This window comes from Parasteatoda tepidariorum, chromosome 9, assembly GCF_043381705.1.
Source record: "Parasteatoda tepidariorum isolate YZ-2023 chromosome 9, CAS_Ptep_4.0, whole genome shotgun sequence".
Lineage (NCBI taxonomy): Eukaryota > Metazoa > Arthropoda > Arachnida > Araneae > Theridiidae > Parasteatoda > Parasteatoda tepidariorum.
In genome coordinates this window covers 1,350,525-1,366,404 of record NC_092212.1, presented here as the reverse complement: position 1 = coordinate 1,366,404, position 15,880 = coordinate 1,350,525, and the positions used below count along the sequence as shown (strand labels likewise).

The window sequence follows — 15,880 nt, the reverse complement described above, 5'->3', positions numbered from 1 at the left end:
GATTTAAGCAGAATCTAAATTTTTCTCTTAAGATGACGGTATACTGAGGGAAAAGTTTCTTAAAAATGGAAACAAAAGTTCAGCTGTAAACCTAGAGAAAATGATGGAACTTCAAAAGTTGAAAAAATGTTTTCTAAATATCAACATACAAAATAAAAAAAACAAAAATTATTGGAACTTTCTCATAGCATAATCTTAAGTGATCCCTTCACAATTTGTTTGCATTTAGAAAAATTTTTTTTTCTTCAGCATTTGAAACTCATTCTTTTCTTAACTTTAATTTACTTACATAGACAAAAAGGGTGTGTGGTATAGCATACTCTTAAAAAATAAAAACACTGAGATGAACTAAAAAACCAGAAATATGGAGGGACAAATAATGGAAATACCTTTAGGAAATCCATGGTTGTAGCAATGAACTTGAAGGGCATACAACGTAACCAGTTGCAGTCCTGGCTGCTCATGTAAAAATGCTTGGAACACAGGCTATATAAGAGTAAAAGGAATGTTACATGATATACTATTAAATATAATCTAACTGCAAAAGCTTATTTAACTTGTATAAACTAATAAACAAAGTATTATTCTGCAGAAAAATGCGACATATAAATAATTGCGGCAGAATATCTTACGCCTGAATGCTTATAGAAATTAAACAAAACTTCAGCATTTGCACTTGCATCATTTCTAACTCTAATAATTCAGTACACGTCATACATTCTGTTCACTGAAAAATAATTTTTAAGTCAAATATTATTTTGAATTAGAGGTTTTCATTGACAAAAACGACCTATGCTAACAGGTTGGCTACACCCAAGACAAAATTTACATCCCCGAGATTTTCAGTAAAATATTAATTACCTAAGTTTTGGAATTCACATAATCTAAAGTATAATTTTAAAATTTACATACACATTTATTAAATGCAGAAAAAATTAAATAAAAATTGTTAGTTCGTTTTCATTATTTCATGCCTACAATTTTCTCAAAACATTTCTTCTAATTTCCATTAAAAATTTTCTTGATTTTATCATAGGCTTTAGAAATAAAGAAATTGGTTCACAAAAAGGTTTACAGACTGCTGAAAGAAGAAATTATCAAGAATTTTTTCTCAATTTATTTTTTTTTTAAAAATCTTTTTGCACAAAGATAATTCTTGAGTTATTTTTATGGAAATATACATTGAAAATATTACAAATTCCTGCTTTTTTGCAATTTGCGGGTCGTCATCGCATAAGAAAAGAAAAAGATTTTAAAAACTATGAGATTCCGAAATAGCTAATAAAAGATGAATGATAAACCAAATGTAATTGCAACACAATCGAACGCACTAATCAGAGGCGTTTTGAGATTCATGTGTTATTATGAATAATAACGTAATAAAAATATAGAGATTTTAAAAAATATGCAAAAATTAGTAGCGATAACTGCCAAATAATTGAAGGGGGAAAAAATGATAGAACTATCGCGTCAAATAGTAAAGACCCAAGTACGTGAGTTGAATTTTCGTATCATAATAATACTGTAATTTAAAAAAAATCATGTTAAAAAGTTATCAGCATTAAAAAGGAAAGAAAAAAAAAAGCCGTATCAAAATGCATCATGGATTTAGAGCAAATCGACTGTGTTAAAAAGTTATTTGAATTTTTCATTTCCTGACGATATTGAATGAAATTATACAAATAAAAAAAAAACATGGATCTCAGTAGCAATTATTGTGAAAAACTTGATCCAAAAAAAAGGGGGGGGGGGATCGCCATATAAAAAGTGACTAATAAACGCACAAACCGCTTGACGCAATAATAATGCATAAACAATGTAAGGAAAAGAAAGAAAGATACAATTAAAAGATTAAAGAAAGATACAATTTGTAGCAACAATAGCGAAAAAATTATTGGAAAACCGTGTGGATTTAAGATGATATTCATACAAATCAAGAGCATCAAAAAGTGATTATTCAAATTTCGTGTGTTGTAATAACATTAGAATTTTAAAAACTATGAGAAAATCAATTGCATTATCTGTAAATGAAGGGGAAAAAAAAAGAGATCAAAACGTGGATTTAAGATGGTGTTGAGCTCGATAAAAAGTGATTACTGAAATGCACAATTCAAAATTTCTATGTCATATTAACACTCGAAAAATTAATTCAATCTAATTGCAGGCAAATAAAAAAGGAAGCAAATATATCACATAAATTCCTTCGCTACAACTTGAAATTGGCACAAAAAAATTTATTTTTTAGTGAGCAATTTTTCAAATGCTTGTTATTTTGGAAATATCTTTCTAGGTTATCAATTCTATACTTTTGTATTTGCCTCATTGTCAATTCATTAGTTTCAGCCGCAGTTAGATTTTTTAGGGTTATCAAAGATGCAATTTTCTCTCTGCATAAAAAGACTTTATTCTGTATGAGAACTTGGGAAGAAAGAAAAGGTGGTGGTCAGGGCAGAATATATGTCTTGCTTGTGGAACTTCGAGAAAATTTTGCCGAAATATAAATTACTGATTTGCTGCAATCTGTGAATCAACGGTTTCTAGATTCGTGGATTTCTGCAAATCGGCAGAAGATTCACATGCCAGGTTTATTATCCTAATATTATTATATCACCAATAAAGAAAAACAACAGAAAATGCAGCTTTTTTAAAATTTTAAATGAACAATTCATTGCACAGAAATGAGAAAGAATAGAATGAATCATTTGCAACAAAATTATGTGCGAATATGGTGATGCCGTGCTCAATGGAATGAATGGAACTAAAAAACTTCAGAAAGGGGGTAAATTTTTTCAAGAATTTGAGGTTTTCTTTGTTTCTGAAGTAATTAGTGACCCTGGGAAATCAAATAACTGAGTGAGAAAAACAGATCAATCGATAAACAAATTGAGAATTAATACTATTTCTTGAGAATCTGTTGTTCAAGTTTGGCTCAAACTTTTTTGAAATAATTTTTTACAAATAATACTACAAAAATTTCCCTTTATTTGTTTTACTCTACAGATTAAAATTTGCACAGTAGAATCGTCTTTCCCGTGAAAAATACAACTGAAATTGTTTGCACGGGTTGATGGTTTTGACACACTATTAAAAAAAATAATAAGGACCTTTAAGCACAACAAAAATCTTAACTGAGGCAGTTACGTTCATTTCTTATCTGGAATTGTTATACATATATTTTTTATATCAGGGCTCGAAAAACATTTTTTAACTAAAGGATTTGAAATAAACTCTACTTTTTCTTGTTTCTATCTTTACTTTAACAATCACATAATTAAGAAATTATTACTTTCTTTTGAAGACAATAACTAGCGTTGAAAAATAAATAAAAAAGAAAATACATGGATGTATGAAATAGAAAAATTTCATAATTAAAAAATAAAATATTTACTCAGATAGAGAAACAAATATATTGCTCTGATTTAACTGTTTGAAAGTCACAAATCAGAATTTAAGACACATTTATCTCATTCACAACTTGTGTTACCAGCCAACATTTTAATAAAAAACTAATCATTAAAAATGGTAAAAAGAATATCAATTTTGGAACAAAGAATTTAACAACATAAAAAATATTTTAGAACAAACATCGATTATTAAATCTGTCTTGAGAATGAAGCTCACAGGGAAAATAAAATCATTAAGCACAACAGAAACACTGTGAATTACTTTTTGAATGAATACATAACTGGATTACCTTGAATTTATCTAACATTTCTTTTTCTTTGTCAAGTATGTTTTTATCTGGTACACTTGAATGATCTAATCCATCCGCAAGAGTAGTTTCTTGAGTAATATACTTGATCATGCTACAAGTAAAACAAAATAGGAATCATTTGCATAAAAACAATCTGTTTTATATTGCCGCAACAGTTTATGAAGAGAAGTTGCAGTTAGAAACAGTGCAGTTTTTCACCTTACCAAACTTTAGAGCAAAAGGGGGAAGAAAAAACTGCAATTTTGTCAGGAAAAAAGTATGTAGGAAACATAACATTGAGTGTGGTCCATTATGACTTTCAGAAAATTTTAATAATTGAGAAATTGATATATACCTTTTTTAATCAAATTTCATGAAATTTTAATACTTATATTGTATTGTACAAATAAATAAAATTTATCGAAGTTAGTATTTTAAGAAACATTAGATTTGAACACACAAATTTGGACAATTCACATAAATTTGGACAATTCTTTAGAAATAAAAATATTTTCAGAAAAAAAAGGAAATACATTTTTTAGTCTTTTAATTACCTGTGGAAATATTGAATATAAATATTACAAATGAATTGCATGAATAGGAATCACGATGCATGAATAATATTTAAATCATGTGAATAAGAATTGTGATATCAGATTTTAAACCTACATAAATATAAATCACATTTTATTTTTAAATTATGTAAATACAAATCATGATGCATAATTTTTAAGCCTCGTGATTAAGAATCACGTTTGATTTTAAAATTGTAGGAATATGAACCACGATGTGGGACTTATATACATATAGTAGTTTAAGCTGTATTTTTAATGATAAAATTAAACATTCAGCAAATCGATTAAAACCTGTTAAAATCTTTCAAAATATAAGTATAATAAAGCATAAAGAGTTGGCAAGTATGCTTTCCATACTACAAATTTAACCATATAAAAAATTAGAAATTACTTAAAAAAATGTTTTTTTTTCCTAGATAAGTCCTATTAAGAAATTTTAATTTAAGTTATTATATTCTTGTGTTGTTATTTCATATTGAATACTCAATTGGAATAATTTCTAACTAAGAATCAATTTGAAGATTTAATAACCTATCAGAAATTGCAATTTAAAATGTTTAAGTAAGAAGCAATTTCACAACAGCCATTAAGCAGGGCCGTTGTAAGGGGTGGGCGAACTCGATTTAGAGTTTTCTGATAATGAGTTCAGGGTTATTATAATTTACATTTTCAAATGTGAATTTTATTTCAGTTAATGTTCCTTTACATTCAGGAGTGTAATTTTTAAAATAACATGGTACTTTTTGTCATGGAAAGTAATTGCATTAAAAAATTCAACTACTGCCGATTTGTGAGTGCGGCGGGCAATCCTTAAGGACTGCTGCAGAAAATGTCAAGAAAAATAAAAAAAAAAAGTTTTGGCATAATTTTAAAAAAAAAAATATTTGATTTCAATCACAAAATTTTTTTTAAATCATAGATTCTCATTACGAAGGCTGATAATAAACCACTGATATCAAATCTCATTGGCATTATTGTTTTATTCATAGCATCAAGAAATAAGTTAATAAACAAAATATTATCTCTTTTTTTAAGAGCTTAAATGTAGATAAGAATGTAACTTTTAAATTATAATTTTTCAATCATTATTCATTTCATATCTTCATATTTCAATGGGCTCATTATAGTATGTAAAATAATTTGCTGCTTTATCTCTTTCGCTAAACACAAACACTTATATTTATATATATATTTAAGATAAAAATATTTCATTAATAATAATAAAAAAAAAGATTAACATTTCCTTATCTTAACAAGTAGGCCAATCTGACCAAGATTGATGCAAGAATTTTTTTTTTCTCTCTATCTGCTTCATGCAACCGCTCTTCTTAATTCAGCAATTGCGTCATTGCTATTGACTTTCTTGCATGATGGAATCAGGGATGAGAGTTTTTCTGTCTTTTTCAATTTAATAAGAAAAGAATATTTGCTTTTACATTTTTACACCTGTAATAACTACATTTTACACCTACAAATGCAATTCAAAATTACATGCACACAATTCAAAATCACATACGTGTTCACACAATTTAAAATTGTTGGTAAATTCAAACCAAGTCTGAACAAATAGGTGGGAGTGTTTTGCCGTGTCATTTCCTGTTGTGGAATGGGTGTTTTTGCAGTTAATTATGTTCTGCTCTAGATTGAGTTTTGTTAAGTATAGTTTTCTCTCTTTGTATTTAAAGTTTTATCTTCTTTTAAATAAACATTGTTGTAAAGCTTTCTGTGAAGTGAATTCTTTGGTTGAATAGATATCAGAAACTCAATAAGTAGTTTGTTTCTTTTTTTAAAAAAAAAAAGAAAAAAGAAAAATCAGACATCACAATTTGCATTTACGCAGGGGGTAGAAGCAAAGTTTTTTAAAATTTTAGGGTAATTTTAGGAACTTTTTTCAAAAAAGTTTAGGTAAATTTTAGGGGTAATATAAGATTTTGCTAGGATAAAAACAGATCACACGGTAGTTTATTACATAACAGAAGATTACTATAATTCATCCATACATATCATAAATAATTGGAAGCCATAAAATAAAGCTCTGAAACTTATTAAGTCAAGAATGAAATCTCTAAAGTGTAAAAATGAAATTTCAACTTAACATATTACCTATCAAAAATTAAGTGCATAATTCAGGAACAGGCAAAAGTGAGAATAAATCTAGAGAAAAAATAAATTAACACCAACTTGGAAAAATTAAATATACTCTATTAAATCCAAAACAATTCGTATGCAACGCCAAATAAAAAATTAAGGAATATTTGAATAAAACTTTATGAACTTAAAATTATTATAAGCGATATACATATTAAAAAAATTCACAATTTCTTTCTTTCCCATCCTTATCAGATTAAGTATACAGAAAATGATTTAATCATTTATGAAGCAAAAATATACCATATAAAAACTGTATCAACTTTATTATACTGTCTTAAATTGTATATACTTTGAACAATTTAAATTCTCATATCTCTGATACTTATATGTACTATTAAAGCACACAGAAAAGTTTCCAAAATTTAATATCAGATAAAATTAATGGAAATCATGACAAAAATATTGCTAACTAAAGTTACATATATTGTAAACAATTCCCTTTCTCATCCTCTGCGATGTTTATATAAACAATAAAAGTATTAAAAAAAAAATAGTTCGAAAAATCAGAACAAATAATCTGCATACCTTTAATTAAAATTATTACCATAAATTAAAATTCTATTTTGATTCTATAGTAATTTTTAAAAAAAAGGACATTCCTCTCTGAAATAGAATACTTTTTTATTTGATTTTTATTTAATTTTTACCTTCTTAATCAAAACTTTATTATTACCCTTTACCTTACCTTATTAAGAAAAACTATTGTGTGATATTATTAGATTTCAAATCAGCAATTTATATTAGAAGTTAGGGAAAAACAAATTAATTATGATCATTTTGCTAATATATTCTTGAGATTCTTTTACTGCCCTCAATAGTGTTGTGGTGATCTTCAACACTCCTCCATAATTTTGAATGGTATCTTTGATTAGTCTAAGAGACATAATAGTATTCTCATGCTGACTCACATTAAGCAATGCTTTATTTATCGAAAAACCTCTCTGAGGATCAGAATTCCCGTGTGGCAAAATTAAAACAGGAACATTTGAAAATATTCTGCTTATGGGTTTTAGATTATTGCTTTTTTTATTTATATTTAGCCAATAACTCTAATTTTTTAGGAACACCAACAAAATTTTATCAGATTTTTAGGGTTTGCGCATAGTTTTAGGAATTTTATGAATTTTAGGGGGAATGCGACCCCTGTTTACGTGATTTAAGATTGCACATCATGTTTCGCAATTTTAAGATTTGATATAAAATATCATGTTTTGCATTAACGCGACTGATTATTATACATCTGAATTCGTATCCACACTATTTTAAAATCAAGCATAGGGATTCTTCTTAGCATGATTTAAAAATCAATCAATGATAAAAGTGGAGGTGAATGAACTGACCATGAGACAAGGGCGCTCACAAATCCAGGCACAGTGTGTTGAGAGGCATCGATGGTTTCTTTGATCCACCTGTAGAGAGAGGTGGGGCTGGGATCTGTCTGCATCTGTTTCCAGAGATCTGCCTGGATACGGAGGAGGGGGAAAAGGAAGCTCAGTCCCCTGTCCTCCAGGATGTCAGCCAGTCTCTCCTTCGTTCGGTCAATCTCTTTAAGGGGGAAATTTAATTTTTATTAAAAATAAGAAGCAAACATAAAAATTTGGAGAATTATATTCCCTGAAATTATGTTCTTAAAAATATAATTTCAAATCATAGAAAACTTATGGTTTTTTAAAAACAACCAAGCCAAATACTTTTAGCATAGTGTAAACAAATGAAGTAAAAAAAAAACTCCCATAAAAATCTTTTTACGCTTGAGTTTAATTGTTAATGTGTGTTTATGTTATTTTAAATAAATGAATATAATTTTTAAATGTTTACATATTATTGCTCTTTGGGAAAATATATATTTATAAAATAAGTATATCTGAGTAAATTTAAGGTGAAGTCATAATGTCTCGACAAATTTTTAAAATAAACAGACAATCATCGACTTCATGTCAAAGTTTGCATGTTTTTCAATACATCATGCTTGCTACAATCAAAAGCATAAATGGGAATGAGGTGCTTTTCCGAATTTTATACTTCATTTTTAAAAAAATTTCTGTTAGTGAAAACAAATTTTTATTGCATGTAAGCAGTATATTTTTATAAATGATTCTAGTTAATCCTGTTAGTTAATCCATACATATTTTTAAGATTATGGTGAAATCATTATTAAGGTCAATTAGAACAAAGGAGATATTAAAATCATCAAAACATTGTTTGAAGATGAAACTACAAAGTCCTCAGTGAAGAGCAAATTTTCTAATTAGACAAATACACTGCCTTTTCCTTTAATATGTCGGCAAATCTTATAAAATATTATGAAGATAATTCATAATGTTAATTTTTTTTTCACTTAAGAAATTACCTGGAAGCATAGAAAGTAGGTTAATCTTGCTCTGGTTAAAAGTAGACTGCAACCAATTGCGGCCTTGTGATTTGTGTAACTGTTGCAGACAGAGAAGGAAGAGGGGGTAGTGTGCCCCACCTTCCAGAGGTTCTGCCACCAGGGACAAGCTGACCACGTCACTGGATATTCCCCTGGCAGCAAAGCCAGCAACGTGAGACTTGACACGAGGAACTTCAGCCTCTAAATCTGACATCTGTTGAAATATACACTTTAAAGCCTGAAAAAAAAATTAACATTTAAGCCAATTTTTCTTAAATCTCGGCTAAGTGGATATTTTCTGAGGAAATACTAAAAAGTGATACTATTTTAAGTCTAGAAAGAAACTAAGATACTTTTTTCATAACTGAATAGATGAAAATGAATGCTTCCTTAATCATATCTGAAACACAACTTCTGAGGCACAAAACCAGTAAATCAAACTACAAGTTGTTTCCTTATAAGAAACCTAGTTTTTTAAGAGTAGTCACATTTCAAATTTTAAATGCTAACAATCGTAAACTATTAATTTTTCTAATTATGTGGTTTATAGCTTCCACTTATCATCAAAATACCTTATTGAACAATTATTCTTTCATCAGTATTTTAAAGAATTAACCACAAGGGATCTGATTATATTCTTGACAAATAGTAATCACCATTTTCTAAAACTTTTAAAACACCCATACTAGATCTGCTCCGAATTTTAAATATCAGACTTTTTTGAAAGTCAATTTCTCAGGAACTATTCAACCGATTTCGTTCAAATTTTGTATTTTGCAATTAAAAATTGAAATCTTTAAAATGGTGCAAAAAATTGTATACATTCAAAACTTTTTTTGATCATCATTAAATAAAATTAAAAAAATTAATATTTTCTAAAAGTTATTTATTTTTGCATGGAATTGGGTATGTGAATTTTATAATTATGTGTGAAAAATTTTATATTCGCTTAAAAAGTTCTCGAGATATAGCAAAATACGCAAAAAACATTAAGGGGTCCAAACTTTGAAGTGCTCTTCTGACTAAACCATTGGGAAAATATTTCCCAGATTGCAGCCATCCCCCAAAAATTTGGGGGTCAGAAATCCAAATAAGTACAAAAAAGGATGTTTATTCAGAGAAAGTAAGTTTTTGCGTGTTTCCGAAAGTTAAAATATCATCTGCGCTTATTAATTAGCATATTTGAGGTCACGGCCTCGAGTCATTAATTTTTAAGAGTGAGTCCTAGAAAGTGAAGATCCTATCATTGGATCAAAAGCTATTCAAGGTGGTCTTTTTTCTTTTTTTCTGGTGCCCTGTGTAATTTAAGTACCCAGAAAAAATAGAATGCCAGATAAAAACAGAAGAGAATTCACATTCCAATTTCTTACGATATTTATGTGAAAAATTTAAGTATACAAATACAGAAAATATTGCAAAAAAATAAATAATCTACATATTTAATAAATTAATGATCAACTCTACTTCGATTCTGTAATAATTAAAAAAAAAGAACATCCCCTCCAAAATACTTTTCATTTCATATAGCCAAACTTTACTTTTAACTTATTATTAGAAACCTTGTTATTTAAATCCTATCACCTTATTAATAAAAAAAACTATTGTCTGATATTAAATTCCAAATTAGCAATTTACATCAGAAGTTACAGAAAATAAAATTAGTTTTGAGTCTCTTTGTCAAAAGTTGTTCCTTTCCAGTTTGAAGACAGTCATCTCCATAATGTTTGTGGCTGTTTATCAGCCTTTTTGTTCCCTTTTTCATAAGACTTAAAGCTAATTCTTTTTCAAGTCATTGATCTTCAGATTATTTTTGCTAATCAAAATGATTTTTCTATTTTTCTTCTTTTTCTAACTCTTGTAATTTTTTCTTTTTTAAGCTTCCTCTTTAAATTTACTAGTATATTCATGGTATGGCTTGTGAGATTCCTTTACTGCCTGTAGTAGTATTAAAGTGAGCATGACCTAGAAATACAGTTTTCAGATATTGACATGTTACGCCGCTTGTTCTGTACATTAGTACTGTCATCAAATGTTAATGTTATTTTATCCTGCTTATTTTAGTCCTTCATTAAGAGACAAAATACTTTAAATTTATGGATCAGTACAAAAGCAGTTTTTTTAAGTTGTATTGCCAATACTATGGGGAAATCGGGAAACATTACTTTAAATAAATCGATTGTATCTGTACAAGATTTAAAAGAAATATTTTTCTCAGCTATATGCACAAATCAGAGTTTCAGCTTTCAAAATTTGATTTTGCTAGCAAAGAACAGCAGTATCAACAATACTTCTATTTTGCACCCAAATAAATAGTATTGCTTGACCATTGCTTTAAATCACTTATTGAACTTGAGTGAAACGACTTCCTGATATTTCAAAAGTTTTGAAACATAAACCCCACTTCGGGAAATAAACACCAGCCACCAATTCCAACCATTCTTTTAGAAAAATATTGTCCAGTTCTTTTTCAAACCAATCGTTCTGGAATTTGGTTCGTCCTTATTCCACAGCATAAATTTTTTCGCAGACAAATACTGTAAGACAGTGTGAAAATGATCCCAAATGTTTATATTACTAGACAAACTAGAAGAAACATAAAAATGCAGGTAACTGACAAACACATGTCCCTGTACAACAAAGAGCAATTCCAGGTCAATCAGAACAAATCAGCCATTCACTACTGAAACCTAATAAAAAAAGGCGTCTGAAAGTAATATTTTGACGTGACTGACCAAAGAGTTCGTCTCATTCGAGAACCCCGCAATAGACAAGGAGAGACGGGTAAGGAGAGGCGCGTGACGTCTCAAGTGGAACATAACAACACAAATCCAATCAATCACACACCCGAATGCCGGCACGGCGACGCAGTTGACTTTATCTAACTAGTTTTCTTCTTTCCAAAGACGCCGCAAGCCTCTTCTTGCAGAGAAATGACATCTTGTGCAGATTTGGTTAAAATAAAGGGTGCAGGGTAATTCCCAAGTTTGGGTAACTTTATCGATATTTCTTCCCTATAACTTTAATGATTATTAGGAATTTTATGGGGAATGCAACCTTGTGTACTACATAACTTGGATACTACATAACTAGTTACATAACTTGATAAAAAAAATATATATATTTGTTTATTCGTGCATAAATATACTTACGTCCATCACCTGATTTCCATTTAATTGACCCTCTTTTTTGAGTTCACTGAGCAATTGGCTGAGAAGTTCTCTTTCGCTCTCTGTCTTCTCAATGGTTAGTTTCATCATCATCAACATCACATCACTAGCATACCTACAGACCAAAAGATTTAGAACCTCTCTCTCTCTAATCATTTTAAAATTGATTAAAAGAAAAAAATTTACTTTTTTGGCATCCTCATTTCTTTGAAAGTTTTGACAGCAGCATCAATATTTTGATTTTTTAAATACTCTAGTAGAAGGTTTTCCTGCAATAGAAAAAAAAACAACTTTTGTAAACATATCTAAATTCTTTTTTATAACCTATAAACGAAAAACTTGGTAAGTTAAAAAATTATGAGCAGGGTTAGAATTAATGGCTAAATGTAGCTGTATATTACAGGGCATTAGGAAATTTTGCTATGATAAAATTAGGAAATTTTGCTATTTGCCAGGGTTGCCACCAGTATTTTTAAACTGCAACCACTTATTAAAAAATGCAGTTCATATTAGAGATGTAAAGAATATTCGGCCACTATTCGGTATTCGGCCCTTCTGCCAAATATTCGGCATGAATATGAATATTATTAGTTATTTGGCTGAATAAATTCATAATAATGAGAGATATTTTTTTAGATGTGCTTTTTAATATATTTAATCATGAATATTGCAGAGTTATATTTCACTGCATTAATTATTAGAAAATCTAACATTTACTCAATTTATGTTGTATAATACATAAGTGCATTTAATAATGTTACATAAATAAAAACGTTTTCTTGTTGCAAATTTATCATCATAAGTATTTAAACAAGCATTGGAATCTTTTACATTAAAATACAAATATATATAGTTTGTTAAATAGAAGTGTGAATATTATCTGAATCGGCAATTAAAATTTATTTGTGATTCCCTTAATAATATCTATTTATCAATAATATGCACTAGAAATATATGATTATATAGTTATTTATTATAAATGTAAAACATTAATTATCCATTTAATGGATGCCTTGATACTTAGAGAAACAAGCTACATGAGATATATGGTTTACAGGTATAAAAAAATCATTTATCATTGCAAAGTCTGAAATTATGATGCAAGAACAATATTTTTTCAGCATTTAAAGTCTGTTTTGTTTGGTTTCATATATATTACCAGCTTCAGAAAATAAACGCTCACTGTATATTGTACTTGTAGGAGCTGAAAGATATTTTCTTGCTAAATTTGCTTCTAAAAGTAAATATTCGGCCACCGAATGTTCGGTATTCAGCCCAAAATTTGGCCGAATATTCGGTATTCGGCCCCATCACTAGTTCATATTAAGTATGGCATTTCTCATAATTAAAATGCACTGGAGAAAAAGTTCCATGTAATGAATTCTATAACCTGCAATTCTCCATATACTGCATTAACTTTACAATCTAATGCGTACGAATTCATATGTGTCATTAAATAATTCGGACTCTTTAGTTGCGAATGCTTTTGACATTGGATTTTAAGCTCGCTTGAATACAAATCAACAAAAAAATATATATATAGGGTTTTAAAAGCACGTAAATACAAATCGAGACATTGGATTTTTAAATGTCATAAATAAGAATCGCAATGTACGATATTTAGACTGCCTGAATAAGAATCGCAACGTTCAACTTTTAAATCAGTTAAATATAAAAAATAAATAAAAATAAACGAAACTTTTAGAGAACTGAAGTTTTTAATAAAAAGGCTGAAATTTGAGAGACAAAAGCGAAAACATCTCATCCCTGTATAAAAGTCAACCAGTTTTATCCCAAGGAAATGATTTTTAGAAAAACTTCAGAGGGAGGAATGAAGACTTCAATACTTTTGCTCCGAGGAAAATTAAATTCCTCATAAAATATTTTATTTTGTGGGGAAAAATTTTTATATAGAAATTAGCCAGAAAAATGGAAAAATCTGAAGAAAAAAAGCGGAAATCCGCAAAAGAATCACATTTAGGCTTATATCATATTTTGAAATTCCAGCTGAAGCTAATTCTTAAGGATTTTTTTTTTTTTAGAAAAAAAAAATCTCAAATGAGAATAGAAAAATCATGCTTATTTCCTTCCTCTCTGATGCACAAAAAAGACATCTTTAGAAAAGAATTCTGCAAAAAAAAAATTTTGAAAAATTACACACAAAGGAAAACCAAAATTTTTGTCCCTAAATGAAAAATCTTTCTGCTAAAACTATGTAATATTCTGCGACAATGTCGGCGCAATTCTGCCACGGGGTTAAAAGTATTTTTTTTTATAAACCTCTTTGAACATATGACCCATTTTTAGGGGTTTAAGAATACAATGGGGGTTAAGACTCAATTCCAGAAACCTATATTTTTTAACCCAATCCAGAAGATAAGGGAACTCCTGGATCAAGTATTTAGAGAAATTCCTGGCCTTCATAGAGGACTTTTTATGGAACCAACCGGCATTTGTGTTACATGAAGAGGAAAACCATGAAAACTACCCACAGTTAGTCTGGCAACAAGGGGACTCTAACCCATGATCTGTCTACCGCATTGTGGTCAGTGATGGTGAATTTGATGGGAAAATTCAAAACTTGTATAGCTGGTTAAGGGGACACGGGACCTTTCAAATGAAAAGTTATAAAAACTTGTTTTTTAATTTAATTTTACTTTTATGAACATAATTTATTTATTTTTTAGCATATTTTAGGAAATAGGCCAAGTAAAAACAATTTTGGTCAAAATTTTTTTAAAAATTTAATAAAATATGAAAATTTTAAAAAATACAAAAATTGTCCCTTGTGTCTGAAATTTCATCCAAATAATTTAAAATTTTTTCTATAGATAGATAATGATGATATAAAGACTCTCTAGCATCAGTTATTGTTTCACTTCAACAGGTTTTGAGAAAAAAAAATTTTTTTAGTTCCGACGCTTTTTTTTCGAAAATTTTCATTTCCTCCTACAGTTAAAGTTGTATAAAAAACTTTATAATTAATATTTCGTGAAAACAATGCTACATTGTCTTTATAACAGTCATATGAAGCATATGAAAAATTTTCAGGCAAAATTTTCAAATATTCAGACACAAGGGACAAATTATAGAAGTAAATTATGCAAAAAAAGTTAACGGAGAAAAACTACTTTTTTTGTGTAAATTAACTAAAACTCACTGTAATAGCTATAATATCATGCTTAAAATATAAAAAGAACTTCCGATGTATTCTTAATATAATAAATGCTAAATTTTTACCAATACAAACGATTTTTACATAAAAATATTGTTCGTTATGCATCATATCAATATGTCATATGTAACCTTGAAACAAAGAAAAAAGATTATTTTTGTGTGCATAAAAATTACACTAAAAACATTATTCTCTATAATTTTAATAAAACAAATAATATATTTGATACCAGATAAATAAAAAAATTATTGACATTGACATAGGAAAAGCATATTGCAGAATTTCGATAACATGCTAGAAAATTTATATACTAATGCTATATTAATTAATTAATTTATTAATGCTATATTAATTAATTAATTTATATGCTATACTAATTAAAAAATATTTTATAGAAATATTGATTTGAACATAAAAAAAATCAAAATAAGCTTGATAACTACAATGTAAACAAACAGACAGCTTATGGAACGTCAAAAGTGCCACGCCCACTTTTCAGAAAAATAGCTATAAAATCATAAAAAATCATCGTATCGAAAAAATTTGAACAACACGTGATTCAGGCTGACTATCTTTATATTTTTAACACAAAAAATTTTTTTTGAAAATACAAAATCTAGAGCATTTATTGCTGGTTAACAAAGTGTTAGTTAAAGTGAATATGGATTTGTGGGGATCTTCTCCAACATTTTCAATGGGAAGAAGAAAATATATATTTTTTTAAATCCACAGTTAGACTTTTCCGGA

At 28.3% G+C, this 15,880-nt stretch overlaps 1 protein-coding gene across 2 annotated transcripts in view; it reads right to left on the bottom strand.

The window, feature by feature from the left end:
* LOC107436087 (N-acetyltransferase 1) overlaps positions 1 to 15,880 on the bottom strand; it is a 51,498-nt gene that overhangs the window by 8,558 nt on the left and 27,060 nt on the right. For both annotated transcript variants that reach the window (XM_043044757.2, XM_071184966.1), the window contains exons 14-19: positions 12,145 to 12,227; positions 11,941 to 12,073; positions 8,771 to 9,029; positions 7,761 to 7,965; positions 3,695 to 3,806; positions 390 to 486 (exon numbers count right to left, since the gene is read on the bottom strand). In XM_043044757.2, coding sequence (XP_042900691.1) covers positions 390 to 486; positions 3,695 to 3,806; positions 7,761 to 7,965; positions 8,771 to 9,029; positions 11,941 to 12,073; positions 12,145 to 12,227 — 889 coding nt within the window. The remainder of the gene's footprint in view (positions 1 to 389; positions 487 to 3,694; positions 3,807 to 7,760; positions 7,966 to 8,770; positions 9,030 to 11,940; positions 12,074 to 12,144; positions 12,228 to 15,880) is intronic.